The 23,908-nt window shown below is 39.3% G+C and overlaps 1 protein-coding gene across 1 annotated transcript in view; it reads left to right on the top strand.

The window, feature by feature from the left end:
• The window catches only part of DHRSX (dehydrogenase/reductase X-linked), a gene marked incomplete at its 5' end in the record, with an annotated part of 164,582 nt that overhangs the window by 125,363 nt on the left and 15,311 nt on the right, over positions 1-23,908 (top strand). The window contains one exon of the mRNA XM_083855228.1: positions 5,310-5,517. Coding sequence (XP_083711354.1) covers positions 5,310-5,517 — 208 coding nt within the window. The remainder of the gene's footprint in view (positions 1-5,309; positions 5,518-23,908) is intronic.

Genomic DNA, 23,908 nt, shown 5'->3' with positions numbered 1-23,908 from the left:
GAGTGTTTAATAATAGACTTTTATAGTCTTGACTAAGCAATGGTGATGATGTATTGCAAGATTAATACATAAATCATTAGGAAGCTTTAGTCATTTTAATACAGCAAGCCTATGTTTTGCTTAATTCCCTGATTCATCCTAAGGCATATATTGAAATTTTGTGTGGCCTTTCATTAAAAAGCCCAGCATGTCAGCCACGTTTTGCATCACTTGTCTTTTAATGGAGCACAGAGCAGCTGGGTTTTTTGCAGTTTGATCTTGGTGCACTCTGCCCTCCAGGCAAATGAACACACTGGAAATTGGGGAGCAGGGTGACAGGTGAAAGGAGGATGGCATGCAAGACAGTTGTGAAAGGTTCAGATCAGGAAAGCTTCAGTGCCAGCACTGGTTGGGTTAAACTAATCTGTGTGCCAGTCAGGATGGCCATAGGTCCTCTGAGCCTTTTGCTGAAGCAAGATGTGGTGGGGTACAGGGTGCTGTCAGTGAGTCCATAATGTATGTTATGTGTGCCCAGTGCCAAAGGAGCCCTCAATGAGAGTGAAAAATCCGAAAGCAGAAAGAGAGCCCCACACACAGGAGGGTGAAGGAAGTGATCTGTGCTGAGCAGCACAGTTTCCCCTGTTACTCAGTGGGTAATCTGTCCTCACTTAGCTCTTTACTAAATATGGGATCATTGGACATAAATGGGAGACCGCTGTAGAAATCAGAGCAACTAAAGCCAACCTGAGCAGAAACAAGTTGACAAGAGATGTGCTAAACATGAATCCAGTTTTCAAACTGGGATAGCAGCTGAGTCCATATTTAAATACCTAATTAGCCACTGCAGGCTTCAGTTTGAAATTTGGCTTCTCATTACTTTTTGAAAATACATTCCATAGGGAGATTGCTGCTGGAGACAGCACCATGGAGATAAGTGGCAAAAATCAGCTAATCAGCTTCTGGGGGAAAAGAAGGGAAAAAAAAAAAAAAAAAAATCAGCAAACCTCAAGGCACTCATTCCATAATGGAATACCTACTTATTTTGTTCTCACAAAATTTCAAATCTCCTTCTTTTCTCTCCCCTAATTTTTGTAATAGTAAGTCAAAGTTTATATTGCAAAAAATCTTAAGCCAGAAGTAAGAACTTCTGCTAAAAATTATTTGGACACAAAATGCAGGATCTGCTTCATCCTGATCCTTTATTTATCAGTATAGAATCCATAAACCATTATTTTCAAAGAAAGGAGAAGGTCTTGTGTATTGGTGCTCTCTTGGACAGATTTCAAAGCAGCAAATTAAATCCTGCTTGCCTTTACTCCTCCTGTACTTTTCATTTAGTGAGTTGTGTGTTTCCCTGTTTCATCAGCAAAATGCTATGGAGGGGCATCCCTTGGGGGATGCCACTGTTTTCTGTGGTAGGAAGAGTGGTCCACAGCCAGCCCCACTCAAACAAGGGAGTGAGCGTGAAGTTCTCCAAGCTACTGATGCCAGGCATGCTGTGCTTTCCCACTGAACTTCTCACCAAATCCTTACTCTATTTTTCCTACTGACTGTGTACATGCTTGCCATATCACAGCACAAACTGCCTGGCATCGCCCAAGCTGGGTGGGCAGTATTTATTAGGATGTATCCCTGGGCATTGAACATCAGTACCTCCTTAGCTCTCTAGCTGACTGACCGGCACCACTGGGAGCTTTCAGTCCTTTGCCTGGCTGGTTGCCTAGTTAGGAGGTAGAGTTTCTCTGCTTAAGAATCTCCCTGCCTGCCTGTGAAGCATCGATACCCTGTGTCCTCACAGCAGCAAAGGTCCAAGTGTCAGAGGCGCCTCGTGTGCACTCCTCTGCTAGCACAGTTTGGTGGTAAGCTGTGTTCTGCTTGGATGGTTTGCCTCTTGTATGCACTTTGATTTCAGAAAGATTTTAGAACCTTCAGAAAATGTGGAAAGGCATAATGTCAAAATTATTTTATTTAGTATGCAATTATACTTTTATTCATTGTAAAAGATGTGCATATGAGCATAAAGTGTCAAGAGAGGCTAGATTTAGATTTAGATGCATAGGCTTTAAAGCCAGATAACTCCATGTGTAAGAATGTGTAACCATACATTTTTTGGTTTTAAACTAAAAGAGGGTAGACCTTTATTGGACAAAGGAAAGACATTTTTATGATGAGGATGGTAAGGCACAGGAATGAGTTGTCCAGAGACAGTGTGAATACCTCATCCATTCAAAGCCAAGCTGGATGGTACTTTGAGCAATCTTGTCAAGTGGAAAGATGTCTCTTCTTATGGTAGGGCTGTAGGACTAGGTGATCTTAAACTTCTAACCGAAACCCTTCTGTGATTCTACATGTGTATGCATAGAAGACAGAATCATGGTGTAAGTACATGTGCCTATGTGGTTCTATTTTTCTGATACATAAACTTAATACTGGATGTAAGGAAGTCAAATAACCTGTGCTGATTTATTTTTTCAATGTGGCATTTAAACAACATGATTCTAATAAAATGGGGTCTGACAAACAAAACAGTTGTTCAACAGAAATCCTCATTGGTTCTGTGTCATGTTATTCCTCTGTCTTATGTAGTCCATTGATGTCAGATTCCTGGAAAGCAAAAAACAAACACACAGAAATTGGGTTCAGAGAAGGTAATCATTGCAGTGGCTCTGCCTAAAGTTTTTGCTGTGTGTATCCAATTTTATATTCTTCATATCTATATTATGTTATTGAAGTCTGATTCCTGGCTGCCTTGCAGATCATTTGCATCTCTGCACTATGATATAAAAGGCTTCCTCATTGATTGGGTAGCTTTTATATCTTCTCAGCACTCATGTTTCTCTGACATACATATCTATGCAAAATACAAGGCTTTGGAGGATCTGGCCCTTGTAGTTCATGCTTCGTTGCCACAAAGTAAGTCAAAACAGTACCCATACAAAATGTGGGAATGGGGAGTCATGGGGAGCATTCAGTATCCTCTTGCCTGGCATCTGAAATTACTGAAGGCCAGACTATACCCAGGCAGAACAAGTCAGAATAGTCTCCAGCTCTGCTTCCCTGTGAGCCACTTACCAGACAAGATCACTCTAGTTCAGCTGGGGAGGCTTGTCCCGTGCCCCAGCTTGCGTTCCGTGGGGGAATGGTGGTGCTGATGGAGGAGTGCCAGGGTTAGCTGCCAGCTGGCTGCCGGAGGCGGCTTGGGATGAATGCTGCTTCCCATGGGTGGTGTGAGCTCTGCCCCACACGCCTGTGCACAGGAGAAGCTGGTAGCAGCTGAGGATCTGGTCCTTCAAGTTAAAGGGATTGGAATATGCATGAAGCATAAGGTGACATTTTGAGTGTCTCAGATCAGAGCATGGACGTTACTGAATTTAAAATGTAACTGCAATTTCCTGACTAATGCCAAGTGACTTTTATATTCATGCAGTGATTGTTCTTTACTCTTTAAATAGACCATTTTGCCCAAAGGTGCAGGTGATCTCTTCATGATAATGAAGGTATGTTATCCAGCACAGTGCAGCTGAGGCCGTTGGTTGGTGCAAGGGCCACCTGTGATCAGCTGTCTTTTTTTGGTTCTCAAGCTGTATCATGCTTTTGTAGACTGCTTGTGATTTGCTTGTACAAGAAAAAAGACAGGAAAATAAAAAGAAAAGAGATGCAGTGTTGTTGTCTTTTACTTCCTGTGGCTAAGCTGTATTATTTTCTGTGGTACCTCCAAGTTTTTGAGTCCTTTCAGATAACATGGACAGTTAAATTGCTTCAGTAGCCTTATACCTCTGTAGAGAGTCCACCTGATTCTTAACATCCAGGGTTTTCTGTGGTGAAGTGCACAGGATATTGTAAATAAGATATTCAACAAGAATGAGATAACAAAATGAACTGACATGTTTATTACTACTGATTCAAAATAAAAACCTTGCATGTAGTAACAGCCACAGAAATCACAGGCAGGCTTTCCAGCAGAATAAGAGCATCCCTAGTCTGGGCATTTCTTCTTTCACTTAGGGTGAAGGTGTAGAGGATGGAGCTGCAGCTGCAGCCACAACAGAGACAGGACAGCTTCTAGGGGAAGGGAAGGAAATAGGAAAGAGAGTTCTGTTCCTGGGTGGGTGCCCCTCTGTCACCTTTCACCAACAGGTTAAGGTTCTGCTGCTGCATGGACCCTAACCCCTGAGCCCACATGGGCAGCAGCTACAGCATGCAGCATGAGTCCTCCAGGCTTTAACAGAGGCAAAATGGGTGGAGACTGAAGCAATTTCTCTGTTCCCAGGAGCTTGTTGCTTTAGGCTCCTTCCTGCTTTGCCTATGAGCTGTCTGTAATGCCACCATTTACCTTTGGTTCTGCTAAGCACAAAAAAGGTTAGATGAGTAATTACAGGAGTGAATTGTTATGGCACAGGAATTTGTGGAAGTGATGCTGAGGCCTTAGTCAGGAAGAACATTTTAAGTGACATACCTGCTAATTTGCCTGAAACTAGCTTGCTTATTAAAAAAAAAATAAAAAATAAAAGAAGAAAAAAACCCACAAAGTACCGCTGCCTGCATGCAATGAAACCCAACTCAGCAGTTCCTAGAAAGCTTGGTTTGAAAGAAAGGCATATTTGACATCCACATGAGAGAGGTGCACAGGAGTCTCAACTGGGAATGTTTTGCTGTAACTCCTGGAATTTGTGTGTCTTTGTCATACCTCTTTGGCATAGACCCTGCCAGCCATCTGTGATTTAAAGGCTGTATAGGGCCTGTAGACTGTGTAAACTGTGGTTACAGTTGCAGCTGCTCTCCTTGCCCCATATTTTTATCAATCTCTTAGCTGTGCACAATCGGGTGTGTGACCAGGGCAGCTGCAATGAATACCTTACCCATCCCAGCACAGGAACCTTCAACTAGTAGGTACTGACTCAGTAACAATAATAATAGCAATGAGAAGTAGTATGGTCAGTCATGGGTTTAATAGGTAGGAATAGGGTGTATATGTTTAGAGAGAGCAGAGCAAAAGAGGGGAAAGAAGTTTGAGGGCCTCTAGGTGATGATAGCCCAGAGATTGATGCCTCAACATTTCTAGTTTAAAGAGTTCGACAGAGAGATTCTGGCAGGTATTGTGTAATTTTATTTTAATATTTTTCCCTGCTATAAATAAGACTTGGTGTCTAATGGAATAATCACCAGAACTTGAGTAAACAACACACCTGCCAGTGATAAGCTGATTCTTCTGACAACTCAGTGTAGATCTGGATATTGCATAATGTGGTACATTTGATGTTTGTGCAATTCTGTTCTCCTTCTGGTTATTTTTACATGAATCTCCCTCTCTTTTTCTCTCCTGTGTACAGATGTTCGTATTCACCCCATGGAGCCTATGCCCAAAGCAAACTTGCCCTTGTGTTGTTTACCTATCGACTACAGCATCTTCTGACTGCAAATGGAAGCCATGTGACTGCTAATGTAGTAGACCCTGGAGTAGTGGATACTGAGCTCTACAAGCATGTCTTTTGGGTTGTGAAAGTGGTCAAATGGATGACAGCCTGGCTATTTTTCAAGGTATTCTGTTTTTAAAATAATTTTGTTGCTGTGCCCTTTTATTATGAAAGCTGCAGTCGGCCTGGAGCTGAAGGTGTTTCAGAGTTTATAATAGTGTATGGTATTTATTGCATTTCTCTGTGCTGATGAGATGTACAAAATCAATAAAGACAGGCTTTCCAGCAAACAAACATTTATTTTAAATGGAGGGAGCAAGCTGTCACAGTAGGGAAAGGGAATGCCTTTCACAGTCTGTGCCTGTGCACTGGTTATCTCTGCCCTGATCTATCCACGTGCTTCTGTGCGTGCGTGGGGGCAGGACATCATCCTAACATGGAGCCAGAATATGCAAAGTGTTCCTCAGAAATGACTTGTACGTTCTCTTAAAGAGCAGCAGACATGATCTGGCATAGTCTACATGTACACAACATGTTACAGAGAGGAGGGCAAATGGAAGAAGAAAACACTGTACAAAAGTGGCAGTGGGAGATGGCTGTGCTCCAGGATGTGGGGTCCAGTCACATGTGCTTAGAGAGATGGGACGGTTTTTAATTAGCTTTTCCATTCTAACACATACTTGTAATGGTATTTGTTTTTTTATTATCCCATCCTGGTCTGCACTAGGAAACAAGAAGTTGTTTAATAAAACTCATCCAGAAATGGGGCAGATTCAGTTATGGGTAATGTTTTGTAGGGGTGTAAAATAGATTAAGCCTGAAATCAGTTTAGCTGTGTAGGTGCAATCTCCTCATGCACACAGGCCTTTGAAGGGCTTGTGCTGAGAAAGTGTACTGCTTATATCTTTTTCAGAATGTAGTTTTGGATTAAGTAAATGGAACCTGATTCCATTAGAGAAAATGAAATGTCCTAATTAAAATGAAGTATTTTACATCAAGGAGCATGTTCCACAAAGCAAATTAATTTTAAACTTTGATATGGAAATATCAGTTGCTTTCATTTTAGAAATGAACTGGAGGCTGGAAGAATGACTGTAAAATAAGATGCAAACAAATAAACCCATATTTAAAAAAATAGTATCTTCTGAGTGCACCTTGAATATTGCAATAAAATTGTAATAAGAATGCTCATAATCAGTAATACATTCTTAAAGAAGCAGACTGCAGCTTTGCCAAACCATGTACATTAAACTTGTTTTGCCTCTTGTGATTGCCATTTTAAATACCAGTCTTGCATGGCGGTGTTTTTTCATTGGACTTACTTCACCTTGCTACTATAAAAATTTCGTGTAGATTTTTAGGTTGTGCTTAGAATTTCGTCTGAAGAGACTAAATTCTGACCAAATTCTTGCATCAGAGAGTGAGTTTCAAGTCTCTTGTTGTTTACAGCAGTCAATCCCACCCAGTTTTATTGATGTGCCCAGGAGACATTTTTGTATTACACTAGTGATGTTTAGAGACTGAATTGGATTACATTGAGCATTGAAAATGATTTATCACAAGGGGGATTCCTATTCTTACAACCCTAACAGTCTTGCCATTGATAGTTCCTGATCACTTCCTTCTCCTTTAGATGAGATACTGCTCAAAAAATTCTGCCTTGAAATAGGTGACAGACAGACATACTGACCTGTATGGAAAAGTGATGCCTGTACTGCTTGAAAAGCAAATGTATCAATTGCTTTCTGAGTCAGAATAACCTCAGGTTTGGATATCTGAATGCTTCAGTTATCGAGGTTGAGATTTTCACATTTTTGTCTAACACTCAATGTGTTTTTCCCAAAAGCCAGAGGAGAGGAAAATTCTTACTGTCTCTCTTCCCATCCTCCCTTAGACCTCTGAGCTACAGCTCCAACTTTTACTCTGCTTATTGCTTAGGATAGATCTATGTGTTCAGGAGCATTTTGTCCCAGAGGTGCATCCTGTTTGGCATCACGAGGAGATGTTTAGCTCCACAGCAAGCTCATATTGAAAGCCTGTCTGGTAATTTTAATAGTGCTCTACTGAGGGCTGCAGTGTTCAGCATTCAAGACTTTGTGAGTCTTTTGTTGGTCTCATGCATTAAGGTAAATTTCCCCCAAGAAAAGTAAGAAAGCAAATACAAGAAAATTCAGTTGTCTGGTAATATTAGCTGATAGTTGCTAGTATGGATTTTTTTCTCCCCTGGAATTTTGTTCCTGAGCACTTATATGAATCTTCCTTCTAGGATTATGGCAGTAATGCAGCGGAAATGAGGTGATAGCTCTCTAATCATACTGGCTTAACTAACTGTTGTTACCCTGAGGTATTCCAAAGTGGGTTCTGGAAACGTGTGCTGGAAATTGTTTCACTCACTGCAACATGGGACTCTTGAGAGCCAGCACAGCCCAGGGAGCTTCAGTGAGGAAATGCATCACATCACATTCCCTCAGGAGAGAAGTCAACATCTTGTTTGACTTAATTCCAAAATAAAAAGGGCAGAGCCCCCACTACTTTTCAATGCATTTCTGCCAGCACTGGTTCAAGTTATGTTCAAATCAAATACCTCTTTGGGATTGCAGCCTGGCCCCCACCTTTGCTGGGCTGCTCGTGTTTGAGGCAGCTCAGTGTGGCAGACAAGGGTGTCTGCCTTGGAGCTGCCTCAAGATATTTAGGTACTTAAACAAATAGACCTAGGCTTGTAAATAGGCCATGATACATATGCATAATTTACTCAAAGTATTAACAGCTTTATTTTCTTAAGACTGCAAAACATCATCTTCTAGACTTTATACATGGCTCAGAAAAGTCTTGGCTAAATCAGTTTGGTGTTTTTTTCCCCCTCGAGTTGCAGTGAGAGACATTGCTGTAGAAATAAGATAGGCCAAACTAAAGCTTCTGGTGACAGCCATAACATTTCTGAAATTGATGCCTGCCCTTTAGAAGTGATGGTTTCATTCTTTCTCAGCTGAATTCTTTCTCAGAAAAGTTATTGTCTGCTGTGGTACTCTAAATTTTCACATTGCAAATGTTTTCTCTGTATTTTTTATAAACATGAACTGCACCTGTCACAAAAGAGAGAAATTATGTTTATTCCTTAAAAAAGAAAAAATATTTTTATCCCTAGGACTTCTCAGTAAATAAAGCCTGATGAGCTGACACACTCCTCTGCAGAATGCAGTGAAGTATGTTAGTCCTTAGTAATTTTTAACATAAATTCATCTTCTTTTTGAAGAGATAAAGTGCAAACTAATAAACACTAACTAATTAATAAGATAATAATAACCTAAAAAATCAAGTCATTAATTGAGCATCAAATTGCAATTTAGCTATGTGTTCAACATACAAGCTTTAGTGTTGGGTACCATGTGAGCTGGAAACCAGGAAGTACCATTTCCCTCCCAAATTTTTCTGCATCTGCAGCAGATACTGAATATTCATTCTTAAGCCAGATGGTCTCTGCTCGTGATACAATTAAAATGCCTTAGAGCAAAACAAAAAAGTTGACTCTCATTAATGTCTGATAACAGGGACTTCCTGTCATTAATGTCCAATAACTGTTCTGCTTTGTATGACTTCATTATGGCATCAAAGTAGAGACATCTGACAGATAGCAGAGCTGTAAAGTTCCCCAAAACCTTGTTTATGACAAGCTTGGTGAACATGTCATTACCAGACATAGAGTGTTTGGTCCTTTCAGCCGGCTCAGATTGGTATTTAGGAAGGCATTGTGGAAGCAAGGCTTTGCATCAGATCCTGTCTCAGCTGTCATTTCCAAAGACATAGTGCCATGTAAGTGATTATTGACTGACAAACTGAAAACGAGTAGGATTAGTGACCCTGGCAGCATGTAAAAATGAAGGGAAAGGCTTCAGGAGCACAGGCTAGATAGACATCAATATAAACCAATTCATTTCCTTGGACTTGTCAAAATAGGCTTAACATTAATGTAATTTTCTGATAACATTTTTAAAAAATTCTTCCAGTCTGTAAGCATGTCTAGAAAACAAGATCTAAAGGACCTGGATTCATCATTCATGCCAGAGGACATAGTCATGCAGGTCTTATTGCAGCATTTCTTATTCAAACTGTCCCTTTGGCATGGTGAATATAGTAAATTTATTTCATCCTACCCCCCAGGTGTCAGAAGACAAACACATCACCACATAATAACACCAGCTGTAGAGAATGAGAGTAATTAAATCCCACAGCTGAAAGCAGCAATTCATCAGCACCAACATCTTCTGTGCATGAGAGTGTGTGGTCCTCACATAAAGCTAATCTGGGTTTTTCTCACAAAATGAAAACTTGCAGAAACGTGTAATTTGCGGTTAATTTTTACAAAAGGTTTTTCTGGTCAAAAACACAGAGAAGAAAACCATCTACTTGAATCCAGGAACGCTGGTCTTTCAGCAGATACCATTTTTATACACATTGGTACTGGGATTTAAGCTTTCAGAGCCATAGGTGTCTTTTTTCCATCTATTAAGTATTTTATTATTTGTACAGCCACAGAATGATTCCAGGGGGAAAGATGGAGGGACTGGCCTGAGAAGGCAAGTGAGTAATCTACTATTAAGCTACCAAATCCTGGTGATCTGGGGTTTTCTCTTGCATGTGAACCTCTGAACTTGGTTAAGTATCCAGGACCTGCATATTATGGGTTATGTGGATGGAGCTTGGCTGCTTTATTTACTGTAACTACTGAGCACAGAGCCTTCTGAACACAGATCCCTCCCTGTGTGTCTGTCTGTTCAAAGTCAGACCCATCCAAGGTAGGCTGTCTCTCAGTGCACACATAAATAGCATTGGACCCTGGTCTCCACTGAACCTGTGACTCTCCTGCATCCCAAGATATCACCATTTTTCTGCATGTTTTCTAATGTCTAAATGGCTAAAATATTTATTTGAAGAGACATGTTGAGAATTGTGTCAGGGTGTTTTGATGGCAGGAAAATGAAGGATTTGTGTTGCTTGCCTCAGCAAATGGCATGCAAAGGAGTGTATGGCTTCTGTACAGGACAGCACAAAATGGGTGGGATTATGTTGCAGTGCATCACAGGGAGTCAGGGATGTTGAAGTTCTTGTTTATAACTTATTTGGAGCAGCTGCTGGTGTGATTTATCCCCAAACCACGCCCAAGCTTCCTCTTGAAGGGTGCCAGTTGGAACAGGCTGAAACACAGCCATGGAGCAAGCAGAAAATGATGTAGTGTGCACAGAGATACATCTCACGTCCTGTCCTGCAGTTTTAGTTGCTTAATTAAAGGAAAAGAAGCATCCCTTTGTTTTTGGGGGAGTTTTTCCTTCTGACAGTGTGAAATGGGAAGATTTTCTTCCATCTTTCAAAACTGTTTACAGGACAGGAAAAGTGTCTCTATGTCTAATATTACCTGCAAGATTCACTCTTTTTACCCCAGGAAATGCTCTAAAGAAAAGCAGGTTAAAGCTACACTGTACACTATGTGAAAACCCATGCTTGCCCTGTGTGAAATTGTTTTGGACTGGTAAGCAACTGAAATGTCAGAAGCTGTGTGTCTTACTGTGTAAGAAAGGGTTTATCCTTAACTCTGGTGTGGTGGAGGATTTCTGATTTAACCTGACACATAAAATGAAGATTATTTCATTTTATGTGAAAGCATTCAAATTTGTATCAAAAAGAGTGAGAAAAATAGTCCTTCCATTGCTGTACTAGGGTGAGAGTAAGTAAACAGTTAAGAAATTATGAAAATATATGAGCCTAACCAGGGTTAGCACATCAGCACCTGTCATCCTGTAATCTATAACTGGTTTCATATTCAGAAACCACAGAGTTAGTTAGGAAAGATATTTTCCATCAATCAATCTATTCCTTGTAGTACTTTCCTAAGTATTTGATTAATACCTTTGTGTGGTAATCTATTCCCAGTCAGACTTGTTGAAAATGGAGAAAACACAAAAAAGAAGGATAATTTTGCTGTGGATCAAACAGACATCAGGGACTCTGGATTGATTCAGTTAAAAAGAAGATCTCCTCAATGCCTCTAATGTAAAGAAGGCTGAAAGACTGGGGAATTAGACAATCTTGATATTTCCACTAGACCTTAGCACAATCTTTTAAATTACAAGTCATAGCATCACACTACTGTAATTCTTCCTTGTGCATCAGAGAAGTACTAAGTCAATCACCATGTGATTAAAATTCTGTTTTCTTCTGGTCAAGTAGTATAACACTACTTGGAAACTTGAATCCACTGGCAGCAGGATACAGAGTAGACATGAATCTTTCTCATTGGTTTATCTCTCAGAGAAAGAACAAAAGAGAGAGGAGACAACCCCAATGAAATTACCTATTCTGCAAGGGTAGGAACAGGAGTTGCAGGCAGTTTCTGTCTTTCATGTGAATGAGTTGTAGAACAGAGTTAAGAAGAAAGACCACTGGTTTCCCCTGGAAAATCCTCCAAATGAGCTTATGGGTAAGCAGCAGTTTAGAATTAAAATCAAAAGATTCAGAGGAGTGGTGATGGGTGAATGCATATTCAGGTGTATTTTATATATATATTCATATATTTGCATAATCATATATATATGTGGTCTATTTTGATTCCTCATTGCTTTGCTGTTTGTGAGTTATGTGTCCCTAAGAGAAAAATGCTGATAAAATTTGTAGAGCCCCATCACCTAAAGACCCTACTCACTACAGAGAAAAATATTTTTAGGAGATTTTGGAGATGTACAGGCCCTCCTTTCCCCTTTATGAATGTGACAGTCTGTATATTACCAGTAATTGAAGGAGACTGAAGACCTTTCAGTGTGAAGTTAGGAAATTCTTCCTTGAACAACAGAGACACAATTTTTGGTGATTTTCTTGAGTTTTCAGAGGTTGACTTGAAATGTCAGGTTCTACCAAGAAGCTGAAAACATCCCCTTTTCTAGAGGTCTCAGGTATCTATGCCTGAAAGTCACCTCTGACAGGTGTTCTGGTTCATAATGTCTACAATATGAATGCCAGCATCAGAGATGTGATTTCCTCATAGTCACTGCTACTATAGGACCTGTCTTATCCTAAGATAAATATCTAGAGTTAGACAGCTGAATTAAGTCCTTCAAGTGCCAGTTTATCTTTATCCCTGTGAATGCCAAAGGGGTCCTCTGGTGACTAGCTCAGCTGTAGATGTCTGTGCTGTATAAAGGTATAAAGCTGGTTAAGATGAATCCTTTTCAAAGGTACACAATGTTTATTTTCTAGGGTTTTTTTAAAAAACGAACTGAAGATGGTAGGATTTTGGATGTTCACAGGAGAGAATAGGAACTGTAAAGGTTTGTTCTTAGATCTGGGACACAAGTAATCTGCTCTGAAGCTGGTTTTGCAAATGGCAGCTCCCAGGTGTTAGACCATTTCCCATATAAGTGGGAAATGTGCTCGTGGGCAGCTACAGATTAGGAAATCCCAGTTACTTATGAAATGTTTTTCTCATATATGTTTGTAATCTATTGTGTGCCTTCACTGCATCAGCCCTGGGTGAGGAAATCCCAGTCACTTATGAAATGTATTTCTCATAAGTGTTTATCAGGTAGATATCGCCATGCATTTACATGGGTAGTTATGTGTACTCCCTGTGTGTATTTATAATAACCTAATGTTTGTAGCAAGAGAGAACCATGGGAAGGAAGCACCGTCTACTATTTGAGGACAAAGTGGAAACAGGAAACATATTTTTTTAATATAACAGTGTCAGCCACCACCCGATTTGTGAGTTATGAAAACTTTAAATTCAGAAGTCATGAGTACCTCTGACTTTAGTAATGACAGTAATGATTATGATTGCAAACCCTAAACTTCTGTGTTGCATTTTAGAAAGTATACTGATATACTATGAGATGCAGTTAACTTGGTTCTTTTTCTTCTCATTGTGTTCTGAGCTAAATACTTGGGATTTGGTGGATTTTAATAGGTAAACACAAGAAGGGACTTTGGTTTAGTGCCTCTAGTCCCCATTTTTTCTACACACCCTAGATGTGGCACAAACATATAATTAATACAATCTCTGAAGACCTAGTGGTTTGTGTACATTATTACATATTTAAACATTCTGTTTAAATTTTGTCTATGAGTCTCTTCAAGGGAAATGACTACATCTGTGTTGTGCCATCTCAGTACTGGGGAAAGGGGAAGTAACCACAGGGGTTGCGTTGCCACAGACCAGGCACTCTGCAGAAAATACAGAACATATGCAGAAGAGCATTTGGATGAAACCAGACCAATGTGCAATAAAACAAGAATGAACTTGGAGAGCTTATCAGAGATGGGATTTATAGTGGTATTTATTTGGCCCCATTATCTTGACCTACTCTTCTGTCAGTGGAATAGGAAGGAGGTGCTGCTGCTGGTCTTAGGCTCAGGCACGGTCTGAAAAACTGAATTGCTCCCCATCTCTCTTAATTGCTCATCAAGTCTTGGAGCTAGCCACCACCAACTTACAAACTTAACTCACTGTCTTATCAATATTTTACCCAATTAAGTGTATCTGTGCCTGGCAGGTCTGTTTTCCCAGGGTTTTGCTGTGAGAGGCACTGTGAGCCCCAGCCTTGTCACATCCCTGCAGCCAGCAGTAGTAATGCTGAGGCTGGCTGTGTCTCTTATTCCGTATTGTTGCCTGCCAAGCTTAAGATGCAAAATTCAGTCTTCCACAGTCTGTCACTTGTCATCTACTATCCTAAGATGATTAAAAATGTAGAAAGAGAAAAGCTGTCTTGTTGTTTTTGGAGCTCAGAATGTTGAAAATAAACTTGTACCGACTGAAAGTATATTTGGGTGCCTCCCACCTGAAGTGCTGCATCCAGCTCTGGGCTCCCCAGCACAGGAAGTGCATTGAGCTGTTGGAGTGAGTTCAGAGGAGGGACACCAAGAAGATTAGGTGGATGGAGCATATCTCCTACAAGGAAAGGTGAAGAGAATTAGGATATTTCAGCCTGGAAAAGAGAAAACTTTGTGGTGACCTAACTGTGGCCTTCCAGTATCTGAAGTGAGCTTACAAGAAAGAGAGTTTTTTTACAAGGACCTGTAGTGACAGGAAAAGGAGAAATGGCCTCAAACTCAAATGAAAGAGGGCATTAAGATTAGATATTTGGAAAAAAAAGAATCTTTACTCTGAGGGTGGTGATGTGCTGGAACAGGTTGCCCAGGGAAGTTGTGGATGCCTCATCCCTGGAAGTGTTCAAGGCTGAGCTGAATGGCACTCTGAGCAGCCTGAGATACTGGAAGATATCCCAGCCCCTGGAAGTTGTGTTGGAACTAAGCGATCTTTAAGATCCCTTCCAACCCAAACTGTTTTTTGATTCCAAACATTATGTAGGACAGACACTATGGGGCAGTATTCTTGTTTTTTCTGTCAGGGCTGTACATTGTCCAGTTACAAAGGCTATTTTTATGACTGCCTTAGCTGTGAATGTAGCCTAGTAATTTTTCAGGGAGGAGTTTAGTTATCACAACTCTCATGCATCACAATCAGTAACAAGAACTTCGGTCCCCATTTTCCTCTGAACACGAAATGATGACTTCCATCATTATGAAGTTTGTGGTACTTCATCAGTGGCTTTATACAAGTGTAGCTGAACCTGCTAAAGAAGTAAATAAGATCTGAACATAAAAGGTTCAAATCCTACTTATTCTTCTACCAAGGATTATCTGATTTGATTTCATATCCTCTGCATGGAGTACTGTTGTTTTGTAAAGCATGTAAGACATGTCTGATCCTGCTCCTTAGAGGTTCTCCTTGATCCGGGGCTGGCCTTTTATTTTTCTTGCCTGGTTTAGGTTTGTGGCACATGTGTCCTATTTTATATGCCTGTTATCTCGGGAAGTGGATTAAGGCTGGCACAGATACACTGAACCCTAATCGCTTTAGAGGGCCTGCAAATCTCCAGAGGTAGTAAGTACTTCAAATGTTTATATTACTACATTCAGCTGATGTTGCTTGAAATCCATTCCAGAAGACCTGGAAGACAGGAAGCAGGGCATTTTGCATAGTTGTTTTTTAGGATTTTTTTAAATTACCCTGTTAATATTATTTTGTATACATTTAATGCTCAGTTTTCACTTTTGTAGGTTTTTTCTCCTTATTGTAAGGCAAGCCTCAAGCACCATTTTCACTGCAAAATATATTCATAACCCAACATCTTGGCTCCACGACTTCTCTCATGAAAGTTTTGACCCATTTGTTATAGTTCTAGGTTAAAGGCAGGCGTCATTGCTGGTGTCATTATTTTCAGCTTTTTGAAAAAGTGGTAAAATATGAAATGTGCTTGTGCTCAGGTACCTGGATTTGTCATCTCCAGGTCACTACACAGTAGTTTACTCAGAGGAGCCAAGGGAATTATAAAGTACCTCCAGTGCTTGGAAGCAGCTCTTGTACATTTGATGTACAATCTGTGACACGCTTTCCTGGCTGGAAAGAAAGAATTTGCAGTATTAGAGTCATTAGGCTTTGTAGATGTGAGCAGGTACCATCCTGCTCAAGGTTGGAACCAGTGCTGTCACTCTTGCCATAAAGACAGCACACCTTTTGTGAGCTGGTTTCATATTCACTCTGTAAAAGCTCTGAGCAATTGTTTTTCCTTATTTTTATTGTCAATTTATATCATGATATCTAGCAATAGTCTTTGATCAAATAGGAGTAAGAATGCTTTTAGGGAAACAGTTTACTCAAGACAAGAATGAATTAAAGTGAAGTGACTGTGTTTACTTTGAGAAGCTGAGAAAGAAATAAGAAAAAAAGAAGAAACTTATTTCTAATCTTTGGAGTCATACTCTGCGAATGGCTTCCACAATGTGGCAGTATAAAAACAGTGTTGTTTCAATGATGAAGTTTAAATAGGTTTTGGAAAAGGTCAGCTGATAGGTTATCTGCAAAATTAGATTAGAGATGTCCCAAGACGGATTGTTGCTTCTGAATTCTTTTTGTATTTAGAATCCTCTTTTTTTTTGCCCCAGGTTTATTTGGGTTGTTCCCATCCTGAAAAGAAAAAGGAATCCAGTATAAGAGTACAAAAGTGAAGATTTTCCAAGGAACGTACATTTTGATTTTGAACTGGTTGAGTACCTAGCAAATTCTTCTTTAGGAAAACATTTGGTGAAGATGTGCAGTTTCTTGCACTCATCTCCATCCTTGCCTTTCTTGACAGTAGTTTTTCCAGTTTGCTGATGAGCTGTGTTGAACTGTCCAACAGGCTAGTCCTTGCTTTTGGTTACAGGAGAAAAAGGGAAAATGACAGCTATGGATCAGCCTGAAGAGCAGTCAATGAAAATGAGACCTTTAATGTCCTGGTCAAAATATCTGTACATGCTCTTAGAAAAATAAAGTATCCAATATAAATTGCAAATGGAGCTGTAGAGATAACTGACAGACCCATGCAATTGGTCTCTAACCTGTGTTAAACAGGGCTTTTCATGATTTGGTCAATGCTTAAGGGACCTCTCAGCAGAGAGGCTGGGCAAGCATGGGCCACAGTGTGACTCTTAAATGAGTGAACACAGCTTCCCCTGTTTCCACAGAGAGAGAAATCAAGGCCATTGTCTGAGACCTTCCCAAGTAGGCCTGGTTTGCATCTAAAATACCTTCAAGATGACTAATATTGGGCAGCCTTGCAGTCCTGCTGGAAGTCAGCTGAGGAGTTGAATCCAAATGAGTGTCCAGAGCAGACTCATGGGAGGTAGAAAGGCAAAGATTTCCGTTTCTAAAATGTCCAGAACAGAGTTTGTTCAGGATTTTTTCTATGGGAAGGAAAGTTATTACTTTCCTCTTTTGTGATGTCAGCTCTCCTTGACCTGAATTGGTGTTTTCACTTTTACCTGCTGTATTTTTCTTATGGAGAAATTATACTACATGCTTCAAAATAATAATAATTTTTTTAATTTTTTTTTTGGTTGGTTGGTTTTCTGATTTTGTGGCCTTTTTAATTTAAACCATGATGTGATATTATAGGGAGGTCAAAACTGGGTGCTTGATCTTTCTTGGGTGGGTCTTTCAAATCAGAGCAATAGGCTTGCTGCAGACTACTGGCCATGGATCTGTTATGAGAGCTAAAATGTGTCAGTGCTCCAAAAGACTGAGTAAAAGTTTGCCCCCTGATATGAATGACTGTCTAGATTTCAAAATAAATCCTTTGGATTATACAGAAAATTTGAACTGTCAAAAACTAAATGGTGTGGTGAACTGAAACATAGGTCTCAAGACACCCACAATTTAGCTGTATTTCAGTAATCTCTCATTCACCTTTCATTGCTGTCAGCAGCCTGTAGCATTTCTGTTATATTTATGGTGGAAATCTCTGTCAATGAATCATGTCACTGAGATGCATGTGTCTTTTCCACTTCAAGAAATTATTAAACACTCCATAGTTTCTGTTGTAAATAGAACATTGCTAGGTCATTTGTATTACCAGGTATTTCTTCATGTAAGCATCATTCTTGCATAAAAAATCCTTTATTTTTATATGGGGTAGGTTGAAGGTATTTTTGTTAAGCAAGTGCAAATAATTTTATTTCATGTTTTTATATGTTTTCACTATCAACTTGTATTTCTGTAAAAATTTGGATGACAGTAGGTATTTATTAATAGAATTTTGCAAGTATTAATATGGTTACTTAGTGCCTTTGACACAGAAAAAGGGAATTTCCAAAATTTCCTAAAATTCAGGAGACTGGAGTACCTCTCATGTTTTGGAGTCTCTTTGTTTAAATTTGTGGAGATTAGATAATTTTCATATTAAAATATTACTTACTTCGACATATAGATGTTTTTAATATACAAAATTATATTAATAAAATGTAATTTCCTTTTTAATCATATACTAACCAAAAATGTTACCTACTGTAGGTTTACAAGTTAAAGAGATATTACTAAGTAGTTTTCAATAATATTCTTCCACTCTTAACCTTACTCATCTCAGTACACCTAAGAATTTTTAGGAAGGATAGATAAATAACCCTAACGAAATGCAAAGCACTGAATATTTTGGGAGACTGCAGGATCCTTTTAATTTTATCTGCTGTTTTTTATTGCCACTGTAGATTATGTATGAGAACATCTGCAATTGTCCTCCAGTTAATATACTTTTGAATTAGAAAAAAGGGCAGAGCTACAGAGCCGCTGGCAAGTGGTCAGTTAACCTCCATTGCAAATGCTTAAAACACCTCTTCATTGGGGCTTCTTAATGATGAAATGTGTAGGGCTGGCTTTTCTGACAACTCATGGAATGAGATCGATGATTGTAACCTTTTCTCTAAATTAAACTGGAAAACCAGGAGCCAGCAGGGCTGTATGCGCAGAGCTTTGGAAGAGCAGCTCCTTTCCTGCTCATCACCCCATAAATACATTTTTTAATGTTTATTTTTAAATTATGTGAATATATTCTGGGCTATGCTTTTATCTCCATTTCACTGAGCCTACTTCATCGTTTATAGTTTTGAAATAGTTATATTCGTACTTACCTAATGTAGCAGCAGTTAGCTCCAGCCAGAGTAGTGTCTAGATTTTATTTCCTTTTCAACACAAAAGTAAGATTTACAAGATTGAGCAGCTCTCCACTACTTCCAAATGAGGTGTATGCTGAGATAATTTTCAATCTTATTTTATGATTCCTCCTACTTCCTTAAATAAAAGGAAAAAAATTACCCTGAGTGAGCTCTTTGGAAACGAGCTTATATTTTCAGAGAAGGAGTTAAAGAGCATACTTGGCTCAGGTATCTATTTCCCATTAGAGAAACATGTTGTATAAAGATGTGTAGCTTAGTGCTATTTTCTCTTTGAATTTCTTTTTGTGGTTATGTTTGTAGTTTGGTGTGCTTTTGTTCTGCTCTGGTCATCTGAAAGTATTTGTAAATTCTTCATAATAATAATTTAGACTAGGAGAGGAATCTTCCTGATTTTTCAAGAGCAATACTGCTTTTCCTCATTTTATTACGTTAGTAATTAAAAATGATTGCTGTTTTCTTATGCAGAACTGTAGCAAGTCACCCAAATATGTTTCTAGTCACAGCTGGGCAATTTATTCTTTTGAAAATCTGTCTCTCCTATCAGATGCTGCTGGTAACTGTTGTCAGATGTTTGAGTAGCTGTGCTGTGATGGTAGGCATGATGTTGTTTCAATTCATTTTCTAAGGAAGGACCAGATGTTTGTTCTGAGCTAAGCAGAATTGATTTGCAGTTAAAAATCTCAAGGAGTATCACGTCAGGTTGTAAAACAGCCATGTCTCAAGCCACATGTGAATCAAAAAGAATAATGTGAGAACCAGTGGTAATCATCTTCTTCACTGCCCTGTACATCTCAGATATTTGTTTATGCAAATGAAGAACAGATGTGTTGTTCACTCCCCTGTGTTAACAAATGAGAATTCAGATTTGTATCTTGGACTGTTTTTCTCAGCCTTTCATGATTTTCCCATGCTCTACACAGAGATAACAATAAAACAAGGCAAATGGCTATATTTAGAGAATTAGGCCAATAGGAATTCATTGGTTCCCTGTAGGAGCCAGTGATAAATCTGTCTCCTTGGTACACCTCAGTAAGCCCTGAGGCACACCACCTCCAGCTCCAGCCACCTCACGCCCTCCCACTTGCTCTCAGCAGCAAACCATTGCAGGCAGAAAAAGCAATAGGAAATTCTTTTAAAAAAATGAATTCCAGCAGAGTTATACTGGACGTTTAAGAGGTGAAGTCTTGATTATTCTGTGACAAAAATATCTTATGCAAGAAGGAGCTTTCCATGGAATCCCATGGCTACAGTGCTCTGGCAGTAGTCATGCCACTGCTAGTAGTTGGACTTATCCATCAGAAGTCTAGCTTTTACATTTTATTCTAGTTGTCATCAATATCTTCACACTAACCTTTAATATATTCACAGTATAACAGACAGGAAAAATTACACTGGGACTAAGGAACAAAGACAAATATTGCTGAAGAAATTTTAAATAACGTGTAGATCTCCAGTGGGCATTGATTCATGTGCTTCATGATGTCAATAATTGTTTGTGAATTGCAGTCATTTTTTTTCCTCTGAATAGAGCATTACTCCTGAAATATAGTCATTACCTATTGATTAGCTCTGTAGTTATTTTCATGCATCAGCAGTGCCAGTAAAAAATGAGTAGCACTTATTTTACACCAATGTGTAAAATCTGTACATTGTTCATCAACAAGTGAAAGGAGTCTTTTTTATTATTATTGCAGAGGCCACATCAACATTTTCAGTAATCATAAATGGGAAAAGTCTAAAGAGGTCATTTGAGGTTTTAAGTGTTCTTTTAATCAGGGCATTGTAAATGTTCTGCTGTATCAGGACAAGAGTGCAAGAAGAAGGACGGACATATTTGTCACTGTTTAGTGCTAATGTAATTTCCTATTTTCCCTACTGTATGTCTCTCCATTTAATCTCAATTGTTGGTAATGTGCTACTTTTTGATTAAATGATGAGAGCTGAAATTCACCAAGGACAAAATAATTAAAACTATTTGTTTCGCAGACTATCAGCAGCTATTAGAGAAATTAAATGTATTTTTCCTTGAACCATGTTACAGACTTTGCAAAGTTCACTATCAGTTGGAGTCATCTTTTATTGAACACAGATTTAAAAGCAAAAGTCAGTTATGTTTTGGACACTAAGGAGTTTATGCAATTGATAAAACCCAACCATTTAGATTATTTTTATATAAAAATTGCGCTGCTTGGAAACCCTTGCTTTTTGACTGTGGCACCCTTATAGCCACATCAGCTCAGGAGATTTGCAGAGTAAAGGGGGCTTTGCAGCTTGTCTCCCCAGCTGCAGGAGTGTCCTATGCCCTGGCAAGGGCCAAGCAGCAGTAGGGATTGTGGCAGCCTCACTCGCAATCCTTTACTGCAGCCCCACATGTCCAGCAATGTGACATTCTGACAATAGTCACATCACTATTTTGCTTCAAAGAGGAGCTTTGTTTTCCGACCTGCTCTAGGGGTTTGGCACTTCTTATGGACTTTATTGTCAGATTTGGCTGGGTCAATGTATTGATAAGGTTTCACCTAGTATTTTCCTCTCCTTTTTCTACTACGATAAGGCTTGTACTCGCTCCTTTGTTTGCACCACAGATTGTAAATACCATCTACTCCAAGAGCTCATGCTTTGAAGTCTGCTTTTTACCCCTTTTTAGTTTCTGAAGGGGCTCAGTGACGTGGATGGATGATCCAAGGAATGTTGGTGCTGCACTGGGAAGCCCTCCTACCCTGAGCCCCTTCCTCCTCCACATGGCTTATGGTCTGCAGGAAGGGGTCTGAGCCAGTGGGGCAAGTGGCACACTGATGCAGCAGCCACTTTCAGTGAGCTTGAAGTGAGAGCCTGGTGTTCATTAAGAATTCATGAAGAAGAGGGAATGAAAAAGCACTGGGACTATCAGTGAGGTTGTTGTAGGGCACAATGAAAAGGCAGGTAGAGAAATGGATGAAAGTTTTGTCTGCAGACATGCCTTGCATACTACATAGAGAAACAGAACCTAATCTTGATTGGAACAATTCAATTCCACAGTGAAGTACATGTTAAATAACAATAGGTGGGTGCAGAGCTCTGCAGACTTGCAGGTGAAGAGCAGAATTTTAAGCAAGCGGCTGTGCAGGCAGGAGAGTCAGAGGGGAGGGCCAGGATAGCGGCCAGCACTGGTGTTCCAGCTCTGTCTGAAACACAGACCTCAGCCCGTGTTTTTATGAGTTAAAAGTAGTTGCTTAAACCTCAGCACAATTCTGCATTAATTCATCTGGAATTTTTCCTGGGAAGCAGAAGTTTCATCATCTGGAGTTTTGCTGCTTGCCATGTATCACCTCAAGTGAGGGAGTGAGGGGGGCTAAGGGGGGTTCGTTGATTGAACTATCAGGGCCAAAGAATGTGTATAGCAAAATGACACTACCAAAGAGCATTGTTCAATATTGAGCTTCCTAAATAAAGTGAATTATTTCAGCACCAGATGAATCAGTAAAATGTATTCATCAAACCACAAAACCTCACGGTATTTATTTCTCATTCTAAACAACTGCTCTAACCTTTATGTCAAAAAGCCCTGTGAATTCTAGTGCAGCAGGAACTCTCCTGGAGAGCTTAATGAAAAGAAAAGGGTAATTTTTTGCTGTTTTATCTTGTCTATCAATAGTTCTGCAAGAACAAGCCTCTGGGCCATGGCTACCTAAGCCCTGAATCAGTCCAGTATCAAAACCCCAGACAGAAACTCTGCAGAGACGGGAGCTACCTGAAGATGAAATAAAAGGAATAAGAAAACTTTCAGGAAGATTGTTGAGATTTTTAACATTCATGCCTCACAACTCTTTTTTTTTTTTTTTTTTTTTTTTTTTTTTTTTTTTTTTTTTTTTTTTTTTTTAATAGCTTACTGTGGAAAGATGTTTGGTGTGAAAGGGATTAAATGGTTTTCTCATTTCCAGTTTTTCATTGTCCTGTTTCAGTTAATGAGATTTGATCATACATTATTGATCTTATTTTTGGAATTTGAACCAATTCCTCCTCCAACAAAAGCCAGGTCAGTGTAGTCATTCATACAGGAATGGTGTACACCATGTCACCTGTATAACAATGTGACACCTCTGCTGTGACTTCTGTCACCCAGAAAAGTAAACAAGAACATGTCAAGGACTACATCTGTCACCAATCCTGGCTTTTGCAATGGATACACAAGTTTTTTTCCTCCATCTGCTACCTTAATGAAGGTTTACAAAAACCTCTTAGAAATAAGTCTAGGTATTAAATTTGACAACTTCAGTGGATAGCAGATCTGGGTCTTTTTACTTACCAGTAATTACCAATTTTATGTACATGCCATTTCATGCTTTCCTTTATCTGTTTCACTTGCAAGACCTGACACTTGTTTTTCCTTTAGAACCCCTGCAAATCTGTATCACCTCTCCATAGGCTTATACCTCCCTCTGCATTATGAGTACCAGCCTGCCCTCCTTTCAGATCATTTAGCTGATTAAATGCGATGACCTGAAACTCTTGAGTAATTGTTTTGAAGATAAAAGTTTTTTGCTTCCATTTCAAACCTTGGGAATAGTGTGTGATTGAGAGTCAGTGTTTTCTCTCTGTCTAGTGAGTTCTGCAGTTAAAGATATGGTGCCTCAAATCTTTTCTGCCATAGTTTTAGAGACTAATCTCATTGAAATCAATGGCACTCTTTGCCTGTCTAAGTTGTACATGTTCTTTGGGTTTCTTCTGAATTTAAGCCATCAATAGTTTCCTTTGCAGATAGTGAAGAGCTCTGAGGTTGATTGATTTAAACAAAAAGATTTAAGTTACAGAGCTTAAATTCACTTTCAGTCTACACAACAAAATACTTGATTTGAATAATCATATTCAGCCATCCTTTACATTTGCATTTTTAGTTCTTTTGTTAAAAACAAGTTGATTCTGATGGGTTAATAAGCATTCAGATATGTCAATTTGCAACTGACTGTAGCTTTTGCCTTTAAACTTAGAAATTCTCTTGGGTA

This window comes from Zosterops lateralis, assembly GCF_965231275.1.
Source record: "Zosterops lateralis genome assembly, chromosome: 2".
NCBI lineage: Eukaryota > Metazoa > Chordata > Aves > Passeriformes > Zosteropidae > Zosterops > Zosterops lateralis.
The sequence above is the reverse complement of the archived record's forward strand: the minus strand, read 5'-3'. Positions and strand labels throughout refer to the sequence as shown.